The following is a 14,001-nucleotide window of genomic DNA, read 5'->3' on the forward strand; positions in this document are numbered from 1 at the left end:
CAGCTCGGGCCGCCACAGAAGCTATGTTATGGTCGTCATATGCATTCCTCGGCCGGGTCAGGCACAATCCACCTCCGGCCGCAGATGTTGAGCGCTTGAGTAGTAGTTTCAATAACTAGTTGAGCACGACGAATTTTAAGCCTGTGACCTGGTCAGTTCCGCTAAGATGCATTAAAGTCTCGCTCCTCTTCTTTATTTGTGGATCGTCGCTTGTTGTGTTGTTTCAGCTTTACCTTCGCCCATTTTTTGCAGTCATTCGCCAGCTCGACGGAGTATGAACGTGAATGATGGCATCAATCCGTCAAAGCAAAATGAAACTGTTTCCCACACAAATACTTGCCACTTCTTCTCCCCAGCAATGACGCGTCTTCGCCCCTTTGAAAATACTCACCATAGCTGTAGCTCTCAACCAGCTCCGCCTGACATTGCTGATGACGCGTCCAGCTTGAGTGAGAGCTTTGAGCAAGCCATGAACTCTAATGTGGAAGTGTCGGTCCCTGCCGAATCTGAAGAGCCCCACAAAACGCCTCGAAAACGCCTCAAAATTGAACCTGAAAATGCACAAAGCGAAGCTCAGGTCTCCAAACCTAATAGACCAGACAAGTATGTGAGGGGCCGACGTGGACACTTGAAACTTATGACCGAAATGCCGCTCGACACGCTGCATGAGATATTCCGACAACTTGGCCCTCTTGATTTGTTATATCTTTCATGGGCAAATAAAAGTTTGCGTGGCATTCTCATGGAAAAAGCTGCCAAATATATATGGGAAGAAGTGAGTTCCGTCATATTCCCCTATAACGACGAGGTATCCGACCATATTTTATTACACAGGCATATGAACGGCTTTATGAATCAACTAGTCCTCCACCGCGCTGTCCAGCTGATGTGAATTTCGCACAATACACCCGCTTCATGTATCATACGAAATGCATGGTGCGCATGACTCGTAGAATGCAACTCTCAGGACATTGAATTTGATGCGATAGGTGTGCAATACTCGTACCGGCTACTATACTTCCTGGATGATGCGGCTGCGTGCTTGCAAGAGTTGCCTAAAATCCGGACTGTCTGTTTTTTACAAAAAAATAAAATAAATCAAGGCCGAAACTCACGTTCTATTAGATTTTCTAAATCTTCATATACGGACGAACTACTCACCATTTGCTTAAGTGAGTGTTACATCATGATTACCTCTTTCAATTTGCAACCTAGCTCAACGCATTCGCCAGAAAGAACGCTATTATCCTGGACCACTCATGTGAATGAGATGAAAGTTTGTGATAGGATACTGTACAAAGAAATGTGCGATTTGAGGGATGCTAGGATGGAGGTGATTCAAGAAATGCTCCGGTATGGGGTCAGAATTGACCTTTTTTGTTAGGGAACGCAAGAATTCGAGGCATGGGAACGGCGGTGTTCTGATGATCGAATCGAAGACTTGGATCGAAGAAAGACTGAAAGGACGGCTGCGTGAGTCTCTCGCCTTCCTAGATACGAAGTTCAACTGATGGAACAATCAAAACAAAAACAAAACAGCATTCTTCAGAAGGTGAAGGAAATGGGTAAGTCTGTAAGAGCAGATATCACTCGGAAGACTGAACCATCTTTGAAGGGTGGACGGTGTCTGATATCAAGGAAATGAATTGTGGACAGATTCCGGAATTTCCGGGGTCAGGTATACCGAAAAAACTCACCAAGCATGGTATATCCATCCCTCGGTTTTCGCAAGTTTACGTTGACAAGACACACAGATTGGAAAAAAATTGAGCCCGAGATTGTGGACTTATTGTCTGACATGAAACAAGGGCATCTAACCCGATTAAAAACAGGGCGTTTGAAGAAACGTTGGGACAGTTTCACAGCAAAGTTCAAGGAATGGGATCAGACTCAGGCCCTTGATTCGCATTTTAGACCGCTTCCGCTGGATATCTCTGTTCTGTATCCTTTCAGCACTATGATCTACCTATCCGACACGGAAAACGCTGAATTCGAATTTGACGACATCGATCGGGCCGCCAAAGAATGGATCAAATGGCGCGATGACTTCGTATTTTCTTTCCTTCCTCAGGGCCTGCAAGACCGTTTTGAGACCGACAAGCCATTGGTTCAGTCACTCGTTATAGTTTATTTCTCTGGACGTTACCTCCCCGATTCACTTGCCCAAAAGTGCGCTAAACGCGATTACGATGTCTCGTTGCCCGCCGATAAGCATGGAATTTTACAAGTAATCGAGCAACATGCCTTCTTCCATGCTTATCCATGGAAATGGAGCAACAAAGAGCTCACGTTCGATACCAAGGCCTTTCAGATTGCGATCGACATATTAGAACTCCTCGGCATGGACCCTTACACCACCACTCTGGCTCAGATGAAAGACTGTAAGCAGAAGTACCGTTGCCTCAGATGTATAATTACCAAGATACTATGCTGCAGTGAGATGGTAAGCCTATTTATTCATCAGCCCGAAATTTTGTTCATTTTAGCGCTCAGATAGAGCATAGTTTGTCTTATCATTATAAAGAACACAACTCTTCAGAGGCGCAGTGGTCTCCAGTGGAAACATTTTAAATCATCCAGAACTTCTCGCCGAGGCTCAACCGAATTATGTTGCTTTGATGATACATCCTGATTACGCCTACGCTGCCCGCTCGCTTTAGTACCTACGGGTCTTATCTTTCCTCGAGCAGTATTTGAATGTGCCATTATGCTAACAAGTGAATGAATGAAAAGATAATTTTATCTCGGAATCTGCGGACGTTATCTGTGATTATTCGGTGTCGCTTCTAGCTCTTCAAGATCCGCTCATGTGTAAGCTCACGTATTCTTCTGGGTCGACGTATGCGGTGGAGGTTGGAGCTGGATAAACTAGTGGACCATCCTTCTGGGAGAGTCGGTAAGTCAGATGCCAGAATGTGTTTGACCAGCAATATTTGACTAAGAGAAGAAAACTGCGTGAGTTTTTTCGCCTTTATGGATATGAAATCGATGATTAACTTGAACACAATAAAATAGCAAACATCGTTGGAGATAGTTCGATCATTGTGAGAATGGAATAGCATTATGACGGCTGACCGTCGTCGCTGGGTGGAAGTCGGTAAGGAGGCAAAGGGTGGACGGATTCCCGACGAGCTTTCCGGGTTTAGTATAACACAGGAACTCGTGGCGGTACGTTAGTCTCTTTCCTTATTACTTCTCATCACAAACCTTGGTCGAGGTCAAAAACGAATACAGGTTGAAGCACATTCAACCCAGAATCAAGAATGAGGATTCTCGATCTAAGATGGAAGACGCCTGTCTTCAAGGGTTTCAGACCGGGTCAACATCTCGAAGTTTCTTCGACCATTCGACCCTGTACCACTACTCTGACCCAGATGGCTGATTGCAGAATGACATTCACGTGCCTCCTACTAAGTAAATGTAAGCCGGCAGGAAGTATGTGCTGCTTTAGTAAGTCTCTTCTCCATATACCAACCTGGAAAGTTCTAATGCTTGATTTCGCGTTCCAATATAGGATGACCTCTGTCATTATGTGGGAGAGGGGCAAAAACGAACACACACCCACGTCAATGGATTAGGGCAGAAGATCAAAGGCGGTACCTCCTAGCCTTTTTCGGTAAATCCACCTAGTACTCTACGTGTCTTCCCACCGGTATATTCTGAGCTTTTCATCCGACCGCAATCCATCCACTTGATGTTAAAACCATCGATGATTTTTTACCCTAGTAATCATCTCTAACTTCCGCCTCGATTAGAACGGAGATTTATGTGGATGGTGGACGAAATGCCGAGCACAAGCCGTGTGATGAAAACTGGTTCATTTCATCATTACATTATTTCTAGACTGCGGAACGAATGACCTGGTACTATACGCATTCAAAACACATGCACACTGAGTGGCACATGGGTGGCGTGCCAAGATGCTTAAAGTGTTCAGTTTCCCTTGTCGTCTGTGGCTCTCTTTCCTTCCTTTCCGACAGTGCTATGGATATAACACTTCATCATCCAGAGAGATTCAATCTATCTGATGATCTAAATCAAGGCATGGAATTTCCACATAGAAATATTCATAACAAAAGCTGATTTGTAAGTATCGCGAAATAGGCCCTGGAAAGACCTGCAGTTCCCCTCAAAAGCGCCAAAAGGTTGAGAGCACCACAAGCGAAGGTCGGAGAGTAGTCGAGGATACGCTGATAGTACGTCAAGCCTCCGGGTCGGATAGACGAGACAGATATGTTAGAGGCCGGCGTGGACATTTGAAGCATATGACTGAAATACCAATTGATACGCTTCACGAAATTTTTCTGCAACTCGAACCTCTTGATTTATTGAATTTATCTTGGGCAAGTAAGAGTTTACGGGGAATCGTTATGGAGAAGTCTGGGAGGTATATTTGGAAACAGGTAAGGCAAATTTTCTGACTTTTCCAACTTGGGTCGTTCATGAATGGTGTGTAGGTGTATGAGCGGCTTTACGAATCGGGAAACCCTCCTCCACGTTGTCCTGAAGACATCAACTTGGCGCAATATACTCGATTTTTATATCACAAGAGGTGTATGGTTAGTAGAAACTACTTGTGATTTCTGGTATGTTGAAAATTTGTACTAGGTATGTGATACTCGAATCGGTCATCACACATCTTGGATGATGCGACTACGAGCATGTCATCACTGCCTAACAAATACAGCCCTGTATGTTTGGATCTCACCTCTCTCTTTCCTACTTCACAGCGCACTCAACATATCGACTTAGATTTTCTACGTATCGCTACACTTCAGAAGGACTTCTTTCCATTCGCTCGAGTAAGTTTGCTCATACTTTCGACCAAAGTATAAACTTCAACGACAAACTCACGCTTAGAGAAATCTTCTTTCGTTTGGAAAAGTGAGCTTGAGGAGATCAAGGAAGGTAGAGGCCCTTCAGCAAATGAGAGATACAAATTAAGGGCCGTCAGGATGGAGGTGATTTGAAAATTTGAACGACGAAAGTCGGAATTTGACTGTGGTTTTAGGGAACGCGAGAGTTCGATGAATGGGAAGAACGATGTGCCGATAGTCAAACCGCAGACTTAGAACGGAGAAGGACCGAAAGGAAAGATGCGTGAGTTGTTTCACAACCTTGAACTTACGATCTGAAAATTTCGGGATTATGGGACAGTATTATGAAGAAATTGGAGGAGATTGGTAAGGTTTATGTTGATGATATAGTCGAATGTTGAATTCTTATTATGCAGGTTGGAAAGAGTCTTATATCAGGGATTTGAACTGTGGATCCATACCTTTTGGTCTTCCCGGTTTTGGAATCTCTAAAAAATTAACAAAGAAGGGTACGTCTTCACAGTCACGCTCTGCACCTAACGACCAAAAAAAAACAATATTTCACAGATTGGGAAGCCATTGAATTCGAAATCGTGCACCGTCTATCCGACCTCGAACACCAAAACCTTCCCAGATTAAAACAAAGACGTTTACAAACCCGTTGGCGCCTTTTCGAAACCAAGTTCAACGAATGGAATGAAAATCAAACTTCTCCCGAATGGTCATTCCGACCTCGCCTCGCCGACATTTCCATTCTAGAACCCTTCAGAACCGTCATATTCTGCTCATCCGATAGAGACGAAATCCATTATGATTTCAAAATGGAAGATATCGACCGAGTAGCCAAAGAATGGATGGCTAGCCGTGACAGTTATATATTTTCTCTACTTCCACAGGATCTACAGGATTTGTATCAAGGATATAAACCATCACTGCCACCACTCGCTATATTCCGCTTCTGTGGATCATTGCATGGTACAATCGATCTTATCTGTGCAAGTCGAGAAAACGCGCTTTCCTATCCTTTATCACTAGAATTGGATTCCCAAGACCGTGACATCTACAAGACGATTATAAAGTTGGCTAGTTCGTCGCCGCCTTTGTGTCCGTGGAATTGGAATTGGCATAACCGTGATTTCATATTTGATATCAAAGCCTACCGCATCACTATCGATATCCTAGAATTTCTCGGAATGGATCCTTATACCACTACTGTGGCTGAAACGGCGCAATTCAAACAAACGAAATTTAGATGCTTCATGTGTAAAAACCCTTGGTTGCCTTTGAACAGTTTTGAATTGATGGTAAGAGTCTTTTTTTCTTTTTTTCTTGAAGAGGATGTGGATGGACTGAACGGTTTTGTCAGATAGAGCATGATCTTTTGTGTCATGATAATCCAGAAGACGAACAAATGTTACCGGTATCCGGGCGTTGGATTACGGCGGTAGATACAATTGCATCAGATTTTCTAATGTGGTCTAATGATTGGCAAGAAACCGAGTACCATTCCATCTTTCTGGAATAGTATTTTTATTACATGACATATCTCAACATTTCCTTCTCCTGTTTTCAACCTCATTGAACTTTTTGTTTCTTCCTATGAACGCTCACAATTCCATTTTTGTATCCATACGGACATTTAACATTTTGGACATTTTGTACGGACATGATCACCAACATCAGTTGTATGGCACGCGAATTATAAACTTCATATCTCAAAGCGTGGATATAAGAAGTATACTACTTCAGGATGAACACTCGGCAAAAGAAAAAGGGCCAAAGCCCCCGAAACTTGACTTCCGGGCCTGTCCACCCTGAGTCCGGGAATCACAGAAGCTCGGCAGCCTGCGAAAGGGCGTGCGGGCCTAAAGTTTGAGACAGACTAGCGCCACTAACTGAGTGATGTTGAATGGTAGAGAGTAAGCTGTACGGGCAAAAGAAACTGAGTAGTGGGTTGTGTTGACTAGGTGAAATAAGTCCTACCGAAAGAGGGACGCTAAACGCTAAAGGGCCTGATAATAGATAATAGATACCTCCGTGACATTGCTCACAGACAAACAACGTTCTACTGTCGGCATTCCCAAGCTTACTTCCTTGGTACATTTTTTTTCGCTTTCTTCAAAAATACAACTTTCAAATATATCTCGCCACTCAAGCTCAAGTACCAAATATATATACCAGAACAAAAGGGGGCACAAATTACCTACTTACTTACTGCAACGAGAACAACTATATAACTAAGTAATATTAACTGATATACAACCAAACAAAACTCACCTATCCAAATCCATATTCCATAAATGCAAAGATACGTATAATACGAAAAAAGCAACGAAAAAAAGAAGAAGAAAAAAAGAATCATCGTATATGAAACATCTAAAAATGAACCGCTCCAAAAACCGAGGTAAAAAAAAAAAACCGCCTAGAAAATTTTCACCTATCCATCATCGCAAAAAAAAAAAACCAAAAGAGCAACCCTATCAGCTCTCCGCGAATCATAATAACGAGAACTTGCTCCTATTAAGTTTTGTTTTTATTTGACCCCCAAAACAGACGGAAGTCAAATAAACATCAAAGAGACGATAAACTTTTTTTCTTTGCTCTATCTTTCTCCCTTCTCCCTACTCCCATTCTCTTCCACCCGCCTCATGCTCAACAAAAAAAAAAAGAGAACACAAATTGATTAATGAAATCCCAAAAACATCAAAAGAGCAACAACAGATCAAGCGGATGGGACCAATAGAGGATTCGAACGAGCAGCAGCACCATTACTACCATGTCTAGACGGACTACAAGTCTGTTTCGTAACTGGCGGAGAACGAGAAGGTGATGATGCAGAAGAAGGTGTAGAGGTCCGTTTGAAACATATAGGGGTATGAAGAGAAATGGTAGGAGACAAAGGAGGACGCGCAGTAGTCGGAGTCGGTGAAACTATCTGATCTCGTGGAGGAGGAGGAAGTATGGATAGGGTAGGTTTAGCAGGGGGTGTGTTTCCCCCTTCGTCTATTTCCAATTCTGATGCACTTTCATCATCTTCCTCCTCCTGTTGATTATCGTCATCCAATTCAATCTCCATACCATTGATGACGATCACGTTTTTCTTCTTCTCCTCTTTGGGTTTCTTCCGAGTTGACCGTGTGTCGGGTATAGGTATAGGTTGTGCAGCAACACTTTTAGTCGACGCACCATATCCGGGTCGTCTATAATCGTACGGATCATGGATCAAGGATTCGGAGGATGAATGAGCCGATGACAAGGTGGATGAAGGTAAATGCGATGATGATGCGATAAGGTCGTCCGATGATACCGTGTCGCGCCAGCGCCCACGATGTCTAGCCAGTGGTAATTGAAAAAAAGGAGGTTCAGGAGAACAAGAGGAAGCACGAGACAAAGGGCTACTATCCAGAGAAGCACTGGTCAGGGCAGGTGTGGGAGGGTCGTGTGACACATCGCTGCCGGCGTCAGACATGAGATGATCCGGTGAACTACTTCGTTCAGATGGTGGCGGTGAACATGGTGGCGATGGAGAGCGTGGGGGAGGTCCATTGTTATCGGTCCCAAGTAACGGAAGAAAAGCAAATCGGCTTCGTTCCCGAGTGACGGGTGGCCGAGCGGGTGGGAGATGTGAGAGATGTGATGGATGGATCGAGGTAGGGGTGGTGTGAGGTATTGACGGTGCGGGGGTGCGCACGGTACGCCATGAGTTGGGTGAGAAAGACATTGTGGAGGCGACATTTGAAGCAGGAGGAGAAGCGGTGTCAGATTCGGGCAAAAGGGGAAGTAGACCGATTGGGACGTTTGAAAGGAAGTGAGAGGTTCCGGAGCCGTTAGCAGGCTGTATAGCTCGCGGTAGCGAGCGCTGAATCTGTTTTAGTTCGAGAATATCCCTGCCAAGTATGAATATAAGCCAGTACTAGTGCGCGCAAATGAAGGACTGACTGGTAGGAGAGGTTACGGGCAGGCTCGGCAGGGGTGCGGTCCCATTCGTCTGCAAAAAAGACCTGTTCTGAGCCTTCATCATCGAAGACGACGTGCTTCTGTACGCTGCAGCTGGTTGGGCTGGGAGCGCGCGACGGCAGTTTGAGGCAGCCCTTCATGGTGGGAGGAAGACGAAAGGCGGAGGCGGGCTGTTGCCGTATTTATTATAGCACTGCACTCGCCGTGCCGCCGCCCGGCCGCCCTGTTTTCCCCGCATCACGTGCTTCACTCCATAAGCTACTCCGCTCAGCACCATACCTTTAATTCATTGCCTACCCACCACCTAGGCGTCCGTGTGGCGGTCTATCTGACACGCTAGTCTAGTCCGACGTCATTGCCACCAGTCCTGCGAACAGGTAATTTCGGATTTGGACAGATATAAAAAAAACCTTCCCTTGTGCGCCACAGCATCTATTTTGATATAGAAACGTACTAGTTTCGTGCTGCGGAGGTTCTCTCTTTCTGACCCACAGTGTTTATCAAACGTAATAGACTGGTACTAACTTGTGCGCAGTCGCTGGCGAGTAGAGGGCTGACGAAAATCTTGGTTTCTCACGATCAGCTCGTGGTACGATTTCTCAAAAATATCACGGGCTGATATGTCCTGCTGACTTTCGCATTATTCGATAGAAACATTCCTTTAATTCATTTGAACATTACGTTCGCTCTTGTTTCACTAAACTAGTCGAGTCTAATTGAACGAAACAATGGTTGAGGCATTTTTGCTCAACTTTGTTATCGCAATTTCTTATTGGAACCGCCGGCCGGAATTATCGAAACCACGGAGCTTTTAAGATATTGCATGAGTCGGGCTGTCGAGTCCTATAAGATCATCATTCTTTGAGAGAACCTCGTATTCTCGGATGCGACGAAATCGGATAATAACTTCAATGTCCGTTGCGGCATGATCATGAAACTTACAGCACATGAGTTACTAGGCCGAATCAAAGGTCTCGTTCTACCGGTAGGTAGAAAAGCGAGCAGAAGGTGAGGCTATTTTCATATGAGAATGGAACACGCGCTGTAAACCTGTATTTAGCTCTCAGTCTCTATAGCGCTACTTCATGACCATCCTGAGTGAATGGTCTGGATACACCGGCCGGCGGAGGCACCTACACGGTCAAAAGCGTCCTTCGGGATGTCATTATGTCCGGCGAGTAGGATGCGGAGCTACGTCTACGAGGATGAGATGCGCTCACATAAATAGATGATAATTCGGTGCTATCGCTGCGGGTAAGTAAAACGAGTCACTCGTCTCTACACCTGACATATTCTCTCCCACCCTTTGACATAATCATCAACTTTCTAGTGTCGGATACTGTTCGTTGCACATGGATTCCAATATGTTCCTAGAGGCCGCCGCTTGGTTGTATGTCATTTCCGCGAGAAGTTCTTTGTAGGCCTCGTCTCGCTATGCAAGTAAAATTAGTTGGGTTAATTTGTTTTGTGAATTTTGGCGTCATTATCGGAGAATCGACGAGGGTACATTTATGACGACGGTCAGCCAAGGAGAAAAACAGTCCAACATATGTACCACCATACAAAAAAAAGCCGATTAAAACTCCGTTTTCCCAATGTTTCTTATAGTCCGTAATAAGCGTAATCTACAACACCATTTGGGTACCTGAGTTTATTTCGTGATATCAATCTATCATAGTACATGCCTGATTATGTATCATACTTTTCATCTTACTGTTTTTCTTGAGTAGCACCAGTGATGCTTGGCAGGACCGAAATGAGGAATGTACCTGGTATGGAGAGTGTAAGTTACACGGGAGGAACTTCAATTTGATTCTTGTGCCTGGTCCCTCTCTTAACCTGCTACTTACTTATAATTAGCGTACTGTGACAAGGCTTCATTGAATCGGATCGGGTTATAGCTTGCCGATATTTGGATCGCTTGGCGACTTATGTGGTATTCAAACCAGTAATTTGCCCTAGATTGGAATGACCTCATTAGATGGCGGTGATAATCCATCCGCGATAATAGATAAGTATTTATATATCATCATCGAGTCTCTTTGAACTCGAGATCCTTGTCTAGGTCCGACAGTCTTTATGTTCTTTACTTGCACTCCTCATCTACGATCCTGCTTAAAGTCTAAAAAAAAATCAGAATTATGACGTGTATTATTCAGTCATATATAGTCCCTTACTGTTCTCAATCATCTCATTTCTAACATCTCGTGGACGCGGTAAAGGTACCTGATTCCCGGGTTGAAAGGTTCTTTTACAGCATATAGATTTTTGTGACAAATAGTATTTATAACTATAGTAGGCGAGAAAAACATATGTACATAGTATAAGTGCTCGTGTGATGGGTTTGCGTTTTAAAAGAGGATATCATTAGTACCCGAAGTAATTCTTTTTAATGGTAGCGAGTAATGCCAAGCTTACACGCTAGAGTATAACCGATGTCTTTCTTACCCTTACCCATCTGTACATATGGTATGTTTATCGGAAATGAATCACACCGAGTATTGTAATAGTGGAAAGAGAATGAAATATTTATAGGTCCGGCTCGGCCCGGACGGGTAAGTGCGTGTGCAACTTGTGCTGACACCTTTTGTGGGCCTTCCTTAAAGTTGTCTTTCAATAATGTTCAATCCGCGGCAATACGGCATCGCTCAAGGTTCTCTAATTGCAAAGTCAATACATCAAGAAGACTTACAATGTAATGAATCTTCTGTAAATAATCGTCGGAAACCGTTGCCTCCCAAGGTAGCTTCAGCAAATGCCTTTGGTCGTGGTCGTGGTCGTGGTGGTCGTGGTGTAGGACGAGGAGGGAGGGGTTTTGCAACAAGAGGGATGAATTCTCACCGAGGAGGAGGAGGAGGAGGAGGAGGTGTTGGAAATTTCGGTATGTTTTACATGCGTTTCTTTGAATTAATGACAACTGAGAAATGGTGTGTGTGGGTGGTAGCTTCATCTCGCGCTTTTCACAAATCGCTTTCACAAATCCCAAATTTGCCCTCTCCGAGTACTTCTTCGGCGCCGACAATGATATCAAACGAGGTTACTACTAGACCAGAGGTGTCTGGAATCACTTACAATGCGAGTTCGACTTCGTCTCATCCTCGTTCAAGTCAGCCACAAGCTTGGAAAGGAAAAGCAGTTAGTAGGCGTGCAGCTCAAGATGAGAATCCTCGTCCTACTAAGCGTTTGCGAATGGACGATGCGTTCGAGCAATCATATACTTCTGCTCCCGATACAACGCATAGTCCACGTTTTCTATCTGCAGGAGACGCTGTATCTACTCCCGCTGCTGCGAAGAATGTCAGACCACGAAACCTGCCATCATCCCAATTGCATTCTGGTCGATTGCCGCCGCATATACCTACCAAAATTGCTATTTCGACTATCGAGCATGATTCTTCGACCACTCCTCCCGGACAGTCTCAGGGTATGAAGCGTAAAAGGGAGGTTTTTCAAAATGAGAAGTTGGGACCTGCTGAAACGCAGTCCATTCTGCCTTCAAAGCTTGATACCAAGGCACCTTTCCGAACTTTCGCCATAAATCCTGCATTGCCACCCGCTGTCAAAGCAGTATCCTCATACCGACCTCCTCAAATGCCCAAAGCAGCGACGTCGATGGATGAGCGACCAAATAATGTACTGTCAGATAACATCAATGCAAATCCACCTTACATCTCTACAACCCATGCTTCATCTTCTCCTACCTCAAGCGCTATGCCTAGCCTATCCTCTATGCGCTCGCCGCCTTATGCAACCCAAGAAACGATGTCGCAGTACGAGGTTCCTCTATGTCTGCAACCAAAGTCGATTGAATTAGCCTCTACGACATCACTATCACTCGTCCCCCGATCATCCGATACACAACCTGTTCCATCTACTCTCACAGCTCATGTGAAGAAGGAATTGCCATCATCGCTTCCTGTGGTGAAGACATCGCCCATTGCGTCGCCCCTTGCTCCAGTCAAAACAGAAAATGAGGGCTCATCGACATCTCTGGCTGACGACCCTCATGTCTCCGCAAAAGTCACAGATGTCATTGTCATAAAGCAAGAACCTGATCCTTCAGAGCCGATAATACCTCAGCGAAAGCTTGTCACCGAGTCATGTTCATTTTATCCTATCCCTCAGAATTGCCGGAAATCCGCACCTAATTATAAAGATAATCGAGTTGAATATTTTCGAAAGGAGTATAAGAGGTTAAGAGAGTTTGGCTTGACGAAACAGAAAGTTGTTTTCCGGTTAGTGCAACTTTGTTAGGGATACTTTTTTGTTTTTTACTGATCGATTTTTTTCGAATAGAGATGATGGATTAGCTATTGAGTGGTGCGTCATACTACTCTGAAGATCTTCTTCTTTCGGTCTAGACTGTTTGGTTTTTTTTTTTAGGACGAGTCCAGTACCCGTGTGGTCGGATACTTTGCTTCCAGAAGTCAGTATTTCTAAGATCGTGGAATAGCAGATCGCTAACCGATATGTCAGACATCAGCATGATCTTGAGGATCACATCGAGTCGTCGTGAAACAGTACACAAGATCACCTTGTGTTTAATCTTGGACGTGAAACAAGTGTTAAAACCACATTTCCTCGGAAGTTGGTCAGTTGGTACGTATATATGTATATATACTTGCGCGTTTCTCATGTTCAAATGTTAATTTAGCCCTCAAGATGTCATATGTTTTTAATATCGGTAGGTATGGACCTGATTCCGAATGCAGAATATATATTTCGATCAGAGGACCCACTTTCTCATACTTTGTTATTGGATCGGGTGTTTCGGGACGAGCGCGGGGTCTATTATGTCTTTTTTTTTTTTTTACAGTGCTTCTGGGTATGGACTTCTGATGCGGAGATCTGCTTTTTTTTTTATTCATGAGAAGAACCGGATGTATTTTGAAGATATCGGTTTGTAGAGCGTCACAGGCTTTGGCCTCGTTGTATCTTATATTATTGGAGTGATCAGCGGATTGTTATCGAGTGAGCTCATGCCTCAAGGCCTCGACTTCCTCCCGTAATCAATTTCGTTCGTGTCTGTAATCAGTAGATCCTATTCTACCTCAGGTGCGGCCCGACTATAAACACCTTTTCTCATGCTAACCTGATGCATTTTTCCAATATGCTTTTTTGACAGATGACAGTTCGTTGTAGTATTGAACTTTGGCTGGTATTGATAAGATAGAGATGCGAGACATGTGAATGGCTTGTTCGGTTTGAAGCCATGAATCAATTTTTT

The 14,001-nt window shown here is 44.2% G+C and overlaps 3 protein-coding genes across 3 annotated transcripts; 1 reads left to right on the forward strand and 2 right to left on the reverse strand.

Annotated features, from left to right (window-relative positions):
- Nucleotides 1-3,950: 3,950 nt before the first annotated feature.
- On the reverse strand, nucleotides 3,951-4,276 carry AGABI2DRAFT_137022 (hypothetical protein; the record flags this gene model as incomplete). The annotated part of the gene is made up of 2 exons (XM_006462173.1): nucleotides 4,107-4,276; nucleotides 3,951-4,044 (listed from the first exon to the last, which is right to left on the reverse strand). Coding segments are annotated over exons 1-2 (157 nt in total), but the record flags the coding sequence as incomplete, so codon positions are not given.
- A 3,204-nt stretch (nucleotides 4,277-7,480) lies between these two features.
- AGABI2DRAFT_179079 (hypothetical protein) lies at nucleotides 7,481-9,137 on the reverse strand. The gene is made up of 2 exons (XM_006462174.1): nucleotides 8,757-9,137; nucleotides 7,481-8,704 (listed from the first exon to the last, which is right to left on the reverse strand). Exons 1-2 carry the CDS (start codon nucleotides 8,912-8,914, stop codon nucleotides 7,540-7,542), a joined length of 1,323 nt encoding a protein of 440 aa, XP_006462237.1. The 5' UTR covers nucleotides 8,915-9,137; the 3' UTR covers nucleotides 7,481-7,539.
- Nucleotides 9,138-11,393: 2,256 nt separating this feature from the next.
- AGABI2DRAFT_179080 (hypothetical protein) lies at nucleotides 11,394-13,474 on the forward strand (the record flags this gene model as incomplete). The annotated part of the gene is made up of 5 exons (XM_006462175.1): nucleotides 11,394-11,655; nucleotides 11,719-13,009; nucleotides 13,071-13,094; nucleotides 13,158-13,200; nucleotides 13,463-13,474. 5 exons carry the CDS (start codon nucleotides 11,394-11,396, stop codon nucleotides 13,472-13,474), a joined length of 1,632 nt encoding a protein of 543 aa, XP_006462238.1.
- Between the last annotated feature and the right edge of the window lie 527 nt (nucleotides 13,475-14,001).

This window comes from Agaricus bisporus (assembly GCF_000300575.1).
Source record: "Agaricus bisporus var. bisporus H97 unplaced genomic scaffold AGABI2scaffold_6, whole genome shotgun sequence".
Lineage (NCBI taxonomy): Eukaryota > Fungi > Basidiomycota > Agaricomycetes > Agaricales > Agaricaceae > Agaricus > Agaricus bisporus.

Excerpts from the sequence above, each read along its gene's own strand:
- AGABI2DRAFT_179079 (XM_006462174.1), bottom strand. The coding sequence starts at position 8,914 with ATGAAGGGCTGCCTCAAACTGCCGTCGCGCGCTCCCAGCCCAACCAGC. Across the intron at positions 8,705-8,756 it reads GCCCGTAACCTCTCCTACCA|GGATATTCTCGAACTAAAAC; the intron begins GTCAGTCCTTCA and ends CATACTTGGCAG.